At 45.0% G+C, this 11,043-nt stretch overlaps 1 protein-coding gene across 3 annotated transcripts in view; it reads left to right on the top strand.

Moving 5' to 3' along the window:
• Positions 1 to 3,230: 3,230 nt before the first annotated feature.
• The window catches only part of TRIM37 (tripartite motif containing 37), a 38,713-nt gene continuing 30,900 nt past the window's right edge, over positions 3,231 to 11,043 (top strand). For 2 of the 3 annotated variants that reach the window (XR_002092083.2, XR_002092082.2), the window contains exons 1-5: positions 3,231 to 3,386; positions 6,516 to 6,617; positions 7,647 to 7,687; positions 8,276 to 8,392; positions 10,237 to 10,324. Coding sequence is in view for 1 of the 3 variants with exons in the window: in XM_019493332.2 (XP_019348877.1) it covers positions 3,366 to 3,386; positions 6,516 to 6,617; positions 7,647 to 7,687; positions 8,276 to 8,392; positions 10,237 to 10,324 (369 nt within the window). In the remaining 2 variants the exon portion in view is untranslated. The remainder of the gene's footprint in view (positions 3,387 to 6,515; positions 6,618 to 7,646; positions 7,688 to 8,275; positions 8,393 to 10,236; positions 10,325 to 11,043) is intronic. The other variant, XM_019493332.2, reaches the window with a different exon arrangement.

The raw sequence follows: 11,043 nt of genomic DNA, 5'->3' as shown, positions 1-11,043 counted from the left end.
ATTTTCAGAGTGGGGAAAAAAATCTTATGTTTTAAATTATACTTTGTGGGTTTTTTTTGCTGGAGCACTCTGGTATTACTCTAGAGCTGCTATTTCAATAACTTAACAACCTAGGTTTGCTCACTCTGCTGGGATGAGGGGCAAGTAGTTATTAGGTAAGGGTACTGGTTTGTTTTCCCTCTGGGAAATGGGAAAGGTATGGGCCTGCTTTACACCTGCAGAACAGCAACTTATCAAAGGCCTTGCCAATGTAGCTTTTGCCAGTTTCCCAAACTAAGTTGTCTAAGCAAAGGAACTGTAGTTGTCTCCATTATGATGGCTTCTTAATATAACTACACTGGCAAACACTGTGTAGATGCAGCCTTCTATGGGTTTCTCTTCTGAGTTATGACCTTCTTGGTTCCCCCCACAGATGTTCACACTACTAACTGCCAATTATCTAGAAAGTCTTTTAAAGTATATGCTATGCACCCCTTCTGTAGTGATTTTAGAAATAGGTTGGCCTCTATCCATATACCTCAAGTAGCTGAATCCAGCAAAATGGCCTAGAGAAGGTCTAGAAGTGGAAGTAAAACTTAAACCTTCGAGTTAGGGGAGAAAAAAGAAATATAGAGGTGCATGTGGCTTCTGTAACAGCTGCAGGAAACTGCCTTTAAACTGCTTTAGGTGTTAGCGATGTCATCAACTGTAGCATGAGCAGCAGAGAATCCCGAGTTGCCATCTCTCTGGCAGGTAGGTGGAGGGAAGTGCTTTTCAAATGTGTGCCATAAATTTTAGTATTACCAACCCCAGGCATTAACCATGTGAGGACTCCCAAGAACAGAGAGATCACTTTAATAAGACAATTCAAATCATGCTATTTTTAACCTTGTATGGTTTAGGATAGTGGTATCTGGCTGGTGGGCTGGATCTGGCCATGTAGCTAGAACAGGAGCAGACAAAATATATGGCCCACGGGCACTTACCAATGCATTGTACCCCACCCAGCCTGCAAGCTTTGCTCCCACCCTCATGTGCAGGACAGCCCCAGCCAGCAAGCCCACTTCTGGGTGGGACCACTGCTGCAGCTGCCCCAGGACCTGCTCGGCTTCCCTGGCCTCAGTGGGCTCCTCCTCGTCTCCCTACTGCAGTGCTTGCTCCGGGCAGCAGGTAGGGAAGCTGCAGCTGGGTGGAGCATGGGGCTGGTGGGAGCAGAGAGCCCAGGGCTTGTGCTCAGTGGGATGCTGGAAGCGCAGAGCTTGGGTGGGCAGTATGTGGGGTGTGATGGGGTGGTGTGGGGACCCTCCCATGTCCTCCCCCATGGCGCACAGCCCCTGCCAGCAGTGCCTGGCTCCCACCAGTTCCAGGAGTTGCATGTGGCAGCAAGGAGGAGAGCCAGGCTGGCCCACCTCTATCACATGCAGCTCCCAGGACTTGTGTCACTGTGGGGGGAAACTGCTACAGTTTGGGCCAGGCCCAACCCGCATTGCCCGTGCAACAGTAGCCTGCCCTGGCTCCACTGTGCCTGAAAATCTAGCAGTGGTGGAGGGGTATTAGGGTTAATTTCCACCACTCCCCCTTCCAGATTTCTAGACCTGTGCAGAGCCCAATGGGCTAGATCCCTTGACTCCATGAGCTGGATTTGGCCCACAGGTCAGAAGCTAAACACGCCTTTTGCAGAAGCTTTTTCTGTAACCTTGAGAGCTAGATGATTGCCCTTTCAAATTTGAATGCAATCTGATGTCCTCAGCTACTATCCTGGCTCTATAACTCAAAGGTTTTAGTTAAAACACCTAGGCCCCTGGTATACCATTAACTGGCTAATCATAGGATTAAATTTATCCTGTGATTAGCCAATTAATCTGGCCACCCCTGCAAAGTAATTATCACATGATAAAAGTGACTCTCCAGCTACAAAAAAAGCCAACCAGCTGTAACATCAGTGCTTGAAAAATATGCAACAACTTTAGAGATGACTTCTAGCCAGCTTTCATTTGAATGTGTAGCAGGGCCCTTAAGTCCCTACTATACTTGCATACTTTACACAATTAACTGATTATTCCCCAGATAAATGTAGATGCCACAGGTGCAATGTAATTATCACAATTAATGGGCTAATTGAGTAATAAATGTAGACCAGCCACCCTTGCAAAGTAATTGTCACAGGGTAAAAATGACTCTCTAGCTACAAAAAGAGCCAACCAGCTTTACAGTCAGTGCTTGAAAAAACATGGTTGCAGACAGAAGTACAGGTCCCTGCTGTAACTAAAAACGCTTTGCAGGAAGGGTTGGGGTTTGCAATCATCCCTGGAAACACAGATGTTCACAGCTGGTTCCAGCAGGGAGGGGAATCCAGCTGTTAGCTGCCCCTTGCAGTCAGCTTTCCCCAGCAATGGCCCCTCTCTCAGCCTGTCCCTGCTCTCAGGGCAGGAAGGAAGGAGGGAGACGGAGCTCCTTCTAGTGCAGCGTTTCTCAACCTGAGGGTCGCAACCCAAAAGCTGGTCACAAGAAAGTATGAAAGGGTCACGAAAAAACTTTAGAAATGGCTCATTGAGCTTTTAAAGCAGAAAAACATGGGGAAACCGTGGCTTTTCCCTTGCAGCCTGGCAGTCCCCTGCCCCACACACCTCACCATGCCCCACGTACCCACCGCTGCCCCACACGCATGGGCCAGCTGGTGGGGAGCGAGGGGTGCTGGCCGTGGATGTTTATAAATGGGTCCCGATACAAAAAAAGGTGGAGACCCGCGGGTCTAGGGGTTCCTCAAGTGGCTCTAGTGGGGAATTGGAGCAGGGCTGAAACCCCTCCCTTCCCCCTTCTGCAACCAGAGGCGGGCAGGCGGCGCAGACAGAAGTGACAGTAGACCCATCAACCTTTTGCAAGGTCACGTTGTCACCCCATGGGCCAGTTTTGAAGCTGGCTGCAGCCCTTCACTTCTCGGAGGAGGGTGGGAAGGGACCTCAGGGGATCACATCCGGTCCAGCCCCCTGCTCCAACTGCATCATCCCACCCAAGCCTTTTTTATGTCTTCAACACCTCCAAGGACGGGCACGTCTCTGGGCAGCCCTGCTGCGGCTCTCCACCACCCTCCTCGCCAGCAACGTCCCCCAACACGCAGCCTTGCTGCAGCTTGTGAATCCCCCTCCCCTTCCCCTGCAGACAGCAGCCAGGGTGGGAACCTCCCGTAGCGCATGCGCGTGGCGAGGGGGCGGGAAGCTTGAGACGGGACGCATGCGCGTTGCGAGGGGGCGGGAGGACTGGGGCGGGGCGCGCGGACATGGCCGGGCCGTGGAGGAAGCCGGGCCGTTGAGCAGCAACGCCTGCCCTCACCTCACCTCATCTCACCCTCCTTCCCTCTCTCTCCCTCTCCCCGCAGGGCCGCCGTCATGGACGAGCAGAGCGTGGAGGTGAGCGCGGGGCCCGGGGCGCTCCCTCAGGGAGCCGGCGGCCGCCATGTTGGGGGTCCTGTCAGAAACACCCGTGGGGGAGGGGCGGGGCCAGGCACCTGCAGGTGCCCCGGGGGCAAGGGGCGCTGAGAGGCCCCCGGGCCAGCGCGGGCGTTTGTGCAGCGCAGGCCTGGAAACGGCGTTTCGTTTCACGCGGGCGCTTACACACGTGCCTTTCGTCCCGAGCCGCGCTGGGGGTCCGGGCGGGTGGGAGCAAAGGGGCGCGAGCGGTGAGGCGCGCGCAGGAAACGGCAGCGGGGCGCTTTCGAACCGAAACGTCTGCGCTGCGGCTTAGTTCGGGAGCACACCGCCGCTTTCTGGGCGCCGAGCGGGGCGGCCGTCGGAGAGGACAGTCCAGTTGCCCTCCGCCCGTCGTCGGCGCTAAACCGGACACCTTGACGTCCGCCGCTTTTCTCTTTGAAGACAAAAATGCGTCCGGTTTCTTACGGACGGAGGAGCAGAAAACTGGACTGTCGTCTGCGACGGCGCCCGCAGGGTCCCCAGCTCCATTTGAATCGCTCCCAGGAGGTTTCGTCCCACGACGTAACAACACGAATTACGGCGCGTCGGGAAGGCAAATGCACATTTTAAACCCTCCCTGGTAGGTGGCCACCGTAGAGGACGGTCCGGGCGTCCTGTGGTGATACGAAACCGGACGCCTTTATGCCCTCTGTTTTTCTCTCGAAGACGAAAATACGTTCTCTGTCTTGAAGAGAGAGCTAGAGGACACAAAGGTGTCAGGTTTTGTATCGACAGAGGAGCAGGAAACGGGGATGTCCTCTGCGATGGCCACCCTAGCGCTGACGCACGTCACCGCTTGTACGACCGTGTGCGTCGCAGCGCCGGGCGCTGTCGGAAGCACCTGGCGCTGCAGCACAGCCACGTGTACAAATGCCCATAGGCTCGGCTCTATTTAGGAAAAAGAAACGCCCGCTCTTGCGTTTAATCAGGGTTGGAGTTACACTTTGACTCTTGGGGATGGGGTCTGCAAAAAAAATAAAAATTAAACCAGCTCATTGATTAAGAAGGTCACGTAAGTGAAGGAGCAAGCTGATCAGAGGACCCCCCCTTCCAGGTTATGATTTTCAAATCTTGGGGGCTCTGGTCTCTCATGGGGGGCTGGCTTAGCCCCCTCCCAACTCCCCCTTAATTCACACCCTGCTTTTAATGCTCGTTGGTTGGAAAAGCCAGCGTTGTTCAGAGCAGGGAGGCCCAAATGGTTTGAACTATGGAAGAATAGACGTAAAGAGAGAATGAAAAGGCTAGGACATTCTGCTGTAGACAGGAGGTGAGTAAATAAGGGCTTGTCTACATGGGGAACTTGAGCGGCATAACTAAGGAAATGACGCTGGGATAGGTGTTGCAGAACAGCGATTCTCATGCACTCAGGCTGGGCAGTTTACCTCCCCAGTAGACGGGCCTAAGACAGGACACGATGAAAGTAATTCAGGAAAATAAGGTAATGTGTAAGTGTACACGTCTCATATTACATGGTAGGTAGTTATCCCCTAGTGTTTATTGTCACAAGATTTCTTAGAGCACCAGTACTTAGGTTTAAAAAAAATCAGATGTTTATGGAACAAGAGTTTTATATTCATTTTTAGAAGGGATATATAAGCCCTCGTGCTTTAGAGCAGAGGCTGGTTGCTGACCTATGGTGTTTAGCCTTTACTTTTTTGCTGTCTTGCATTTTCATCTGATACTGGCCGCTTTTAAAAGAGAGGATATGGAGCTAGATGGATCACTGGTTTGATTAGGTTTGGCAAATGCCATTGTTCCTCTCCCTTCAAAAAGTCCTAAACGTTTTATGAAATAAAAGGACTGTAGAATGGGGTAAATTGGAAATATTTTTGTGCCCCTCCTCATGTGCCTTTATATAAATAACTTTATATCTACCAACCTCTTTTTTTTTTTCATGAATATGCATTGTAGATCAGGTATCTCTTTTTCCAGAGGTGGCTAGTGATTGACATGGGAAACAAAAGATTTCCTTTGCAAGAATAGCATTCTGCAGCATTTGCAGTCTTCAAAAGTAGGGCAAATCTGCAACCTGCCGTAGGTCTAGTGATTTATTTAGCTTAGTGTTAATTGTAGTGGTTGAGACAAGGATTTTCTTTGATTGTTTTATGTCATGTTGCTGTAGCTGAAGTTTTGTCATTCAAGCTAAGCTGGAGCAAACAATAAACTAGTCTTTTACAGTCAGGTTCTCACACTTTGGCAGAGTGTTGTAAAGCTTGGATCTCAAACCATGGAGGAGCATTGTAAAGGACATTTGTTGTCAGTAGATGTGTATATATACTAAAAACCTTCATGATATTTCTGTTGGCCTGAGGTTTCACAAATATCAGTTTGGGATCCTAGCAGTGTTATTGTTCCTTCAGAAACAGAGACCAAGATTTCAGCCTGTACAAAATATTTCTGTTTCTTTACTTATTTTCACAAAATCTTGACTTGCTCTAGATCCAGCTTATTAGCAGATCATGACTTTATTCTCCAAGCTGAGCAAGGTGGAAGAAGTAAAGAAATTGCTGGGAGAGTAGGTGGTAAATGTGGACTTCAGACTTGAAAGAATAATGTAAGAAAGGGAGCATACAGTCTGTAAATTATTTTTAGTTCGGTACCTTCCCATTAACATGCTATAAAGTTATAAATATATTTACATACATATTTTCTTAAACAAGGCTTACTGCCAGTGAGGTAAAATTTGTAGGTGTGGAAATCTCTGTGAATAGTACCTCTTCACTTGGCAACTGCTTGATATCGTATAGATACAAGTGCAGCTATATGATAGCTCACTTGTACAATGTCTCATCCTTGCTAAAGCAGATAAATGGAAAAATAAAGGGATAAACCAAAGCAAAGTAAATGCTGCCTGGGGAAATAGGCTTTAAAATGGACATTAAACTAACAGTGTGGCCTGGAGAAAAGGGAAAATATGATCCATGATGTTTGTCTGTGAATAAGCAGTAGCTTTGTCCCTAGCCCTTCAAAGTAGAGTGTTGTTTTAGTTAAATCCAGCATTTTGCTTGGAGAATAAATGAAACACAGTTCAAGCTTGTGTCTTAACAGTGGCATGAATCACTTTTGCAGAGCATTGCGGAAGTATTCCGATGTTTTATTTGTATGGAGAAGTTGCGTGATGCGCGCCTGTGTCCCCACTGCTCCAAGCTATGTTGTTTCAGTTGTATTCGGGTAAGTTACATTTTCATCTTCTAATTTGCATGTATGCAGTAAATTTAACAATGGTAACTCATAATCTGTAAGGTACCCAAATGTATGTGTTTTTCCTTCTTCACTTCAGAGCTTTCAGCATATTCACTCGTATTCTTTGGGTACTTTTATACACGCTTTGCATTGTGGCGCCAGGCGCTTTAATTAGCGAGCTGGTTCAGTTTGGTTTAGTGTGTGGAAATTTGTCTTGTGATAGTGGAAGAGAAAACAAGATCAGTTAAAACTTTCTGATTTAAGGGTAGTGTTTGCAGGACTGGCAAGTAGAAAAATCATCCTCTGACCTGTAAGCTATGCAAATAATTATTATAGATGAAAGACTCTAATGACAGATCAGGGTGTTGCTCTGTTGCTGAAGGGAGGCTCTAACATAGTAGTGAGGCTGACCTAAAATAAGCAGCTTAATTGCTGAAGTTTGCATTTGCAGGTTATATTGAGTTGATGCAGTTCTTTGGGAGGCATAGATAAGCCAGGTAAGAAGTTTATCTTCCAGAACCCCACAGTGAGGCCTATTGAATTATTATTGCTTCCACTAACTACTGAAAGAAAGCTTTCAAACTAGGCCAGGGTCAGAATATGTGATACCCCAAAGACTAGCATCAAAGGCAGAGAGAAATACCTGCACTGTCCTCACTGCACCTTTTTGCTAATATATCCTTCTATATAACTAGAAAAATATATGCGTTCTTTGGTTTCTAACAGAATGGTGGATATCTCAGCACTCCCTTTATTAATGGAAAATTTATTAAATGAGCAAAGCAAACAACACCCCCCCCCCCCCCGTTTTGTATGGATTTTGAGATTGATTCAACATAATTCTGTTGCTGAAAGCTAATTTTAAATTATTTGTATGTAAATAAGGAAAAGTAGCAGGTTGAAACGGGAAAAAATGACTTCTGTTGAAATAAGAACAAGAGACTAGCATGTGTGACTCTTCTTGCCTTAACTTTTTAATACCCTCTTAAAATGTGCATCTTTGTTTTTTTTCTTCAGCGTTGGCTGACCGAACAAAGAGCTCAGTGCCCTCACTGTCGGTAAGGTAACTTTAATATATTGGGAATATCCTGGAAATGCATGTAGTTTGTTTTGCAATGGTTATTGTTTTGGAAAGTATATACTATGGAAAGTTGTGGGTTTCTGTTTGAAAGTTGCTTTTAATAGGATATACAGATTTATCCAGACACCAGCCCAGTCATTTCTTCCCCCTTCGTCCTCTTAGTTTGGCTAAATTCTTAGTAATTTTGACCTGTTACATTATCAAGCCAGGAGGACTGGATAGGGCTCCACTCATAACTATTATTGAATCTCCTCTCTTTGCTTAGTCCCTCTCCTGGGCGATCAGTTCCTGTAAATTTCAATCAGTCTGGAAGTTGCCCTCTATGTGACTGATCTGTCAAAGAACAGACATGGTGTAATGTATCCAATGAAATAGCAGCTTTGTGGACAAGATTTTACAATATGCATCCCATAAATATAGGGCTTGCAAAAGCAAGTTCTCAATGGCAGGTGGTAACCCCCACTTCCCCAGCTGAGTGAAATTGAAAAGACTAGTTTCATTACTGTATTTAGGATCCTGAAATTGAATTATTTAATCTAACTTTGGCATTTATTTTTATTTGTAGAGCCCCACTTCAGCTACGGGAACTCGTGAACTGTCGTTGGGCAGAGGAGGTTACACAACAACTTGACACACTTCAGCTATGCAACCTTAATAAGCATGAGGAAAATGAGAAAGACAAGTATGTAGAACAGACTCTTCATTTTGAAATAAACCAGGAAACCTTCAAAACAGCAGGCATTTAATTCTCCTCTGTTTACAGTTAGGAACTGAATTAGAGTTCCTAAGTACTGGCACACTGGAGTGTGCAATGAAGTAGTAGAAGTCAGTTTTGTTCCTCTCCCACTGTCCATTGGTGTGCACAGTTCTCTCACACTACCACTTAACATCCCTTTGAACTTCATGATTCCAGTCAAAGGGTGGCAAACAGCTAGCAACTGACTTCCTTACTTCTAGAGATGGGAGGCAGTTCCTGAAAATGGTATAAAAAACAGAGTTTCTCTAGGCTGTAAAAGAAAAAGCTTATAAAATTACATTTGCACCAGTATGGCCTAATGTTCTTTGAGAGAAGGACATGGGAAGAACGAAGACAGGTGTTCCTTTATTGCTCATTTCCATTCATGGTGATTGTGGGTGCCAGATTATGAGCACAACAAGGACCTTTTGCAGATCCTTAGGGTTTGGCAGTTTGGAGTTAGCCATCTATCAGGTTTGTTTGAGTGGGTTCATCGGCTTGTTTATAAAATGGGATGATAGTGGTCCAGCTTTTCTTTCCTTTCAGATGCTTTAATGTTGCTATTCTTATTCGTTCTAATGTTGTGAAACCTAACATGAGTAAACACTGAAGTGTTTGAATTTAAAAAAAAATTCTAAAATGGAAAATTTTGTAAGTTCTTGGAAGAATAACAGCAGAACAATCTGTTGTTTCCAGAAATCCAATCCGGTACCTTGGTGGCATAGATGCCATTTGACCACTGGGTTTGAAGTTCTGCTCTAACAAGAGGAAGAGGGTGATGATGGCATTTGCTGCTCTGTGGAGCCGGCTGTGCATTTTACCTCTGAAGCAGAAACTTATGTGAAAGGCATTAATACCGAGGAGCATTTACAGTTTTAAAAAACTGGGGAGGGACAAAAGCTGATATTTTCTGAACTCTGTTCTCTAGCAAATAGAAGCTGGACCAAGTGAGCCCTTGTTCAGTTTCAGTAGCAATACAGTGTAGTTCCTGGGCACAGTTAAGCCTTTCAAATCTTGTATTTTGTTGTTGAGTGTTTTATGTTTCATTTCAAGAACTTATGTGGTAGTCTTGTCAACTATGGTTAAAACCACAGAACAGCCATTCACCAAAAAGCAAGATAGTAAAAAAGAGCCAATGAAAACTATAACACTATTAAAGCAACACTTCATATTTGAGCACCTGGTTCCCATGTGACCTACCTGATGGTTAATTGCACGTGAGCAAAGATATTCAAATGATGAACTTAAAGAGTATTCAGTTTTATTGTATTCTCTTTTTTTTTTTGCCTTGCATGTTCATTTTAAGTTTCTGTACTCTCTTGATAAAGATCGATGAAACATAGTTGAATCAAGGAAGGTCTTGCACAGTCTTGAAGATGACATTAAAATGACTGCTCCTGCCCTTATTGCAGAAGACAGCCAGAGACAGGTTGTAATGCCGAGGATAAAAAATTAATCCAGGTGACAGTATAAGCGTGACACCAGCATTTGGGAGTCATTGAACTCCTAAGATTCACATCCCGGTCCAACAAATCCTGCCCATCGTGGTTGTCTTGGAGGAACAGAGATAAATAGCTTCTCAAGTATCTTGGATCTTGATCGCTAATGGGAGCTGAGACCTCTTTATTTAAAAAAAATTGTCATTTGCAACTTATTTTGGCTAATGGTTATTTGGAAACCTTTGGTCACCCCTAGAACTTACTGCTCTGCTCCCAAAGCCATGCCAACAAAAAAACCTGCTTTGTACCCTACTTACAGTTGTGTAATTTCCCATAACATTTTTTTTATAGGTGTGAAAATCATCATGAAAAGCTGAGTGTGTTCTGCTGGACATGTAAGAAATGTATTTGCCACCAATGCGCCCTCTGGGGAGGAATGGTGAGTACACAGTTCACAGCATGTCATGCGTACACGGAAAAATGGGCCACTGTCTCTGTAGTGCTTAAATTGTTGTAGAAATGGTAATTATGACATAAGACTCTTACTATCATTTTCAAATTGCTTATCAAAAACTACAGCTACAGGAAAACAAGAGTCTGGTAAATTTGGGCTTTAATTTACGCAGTATTTTATGCCACATAGTAAAGCAGGAAAGTGCTGTTGGAACGTGGCTAGAATGACCCTTGTATATTTCATGATCAAAACTACTGTAGACAAACTGAAGGTAACAACAAGAAATTTCTAGCGCAAGAAATGAGTCCTTTGCCCAACACTATGATTACTGCTGTATGCTTAATACCAATGTAATCTTGGGTACTTGGGGGCCACTCCTTGGTCAGGAAAGATGGCCATCTCCTTTGTGATATGCTCCCTATAGACATCTGCTGCTTCCTTCTCCAGTTTGAGTGGAAACTAGAATAGCTTTCTCCTTGCTTAGCTCTTAACAGAATATATCCTAGACTCCAGTGCAAAGCTCCCTAAATCTGATTGATTGAAGAGAGACACTAAGTCAGTTTTGGCTTATAAGTTACGTTTACATTTAAATTTTTTTTCCTAATTGTGGGAACAGTTTGAAAAGCTTTATTGTATTATCTTTCCAATGCAGCTTTTTTTGTTTTGTTTTGTTTTGTTTTGTTTTGTAGGAAAAAGGTACATTG

This window comes from Alligator mississippiensis, chromosome 14 (assembly GCF_030867095.1).
Source record: "Alligator mississippiensis isolate rAllMis1 chromosome 14, rAllMis1, whole genome shotgun sequence".
Lineage (NCBI taxonomy): Eukaryota > Metazoa > Chordata > Crocodylia > Alligatoridae > Alligator > Alligator mississippiensis.
The sequence above is the reverse complement of the archived record's forward strand: the minus strand, read 5'-3'. Positions and strand labels throughout refer to the sequence as shown.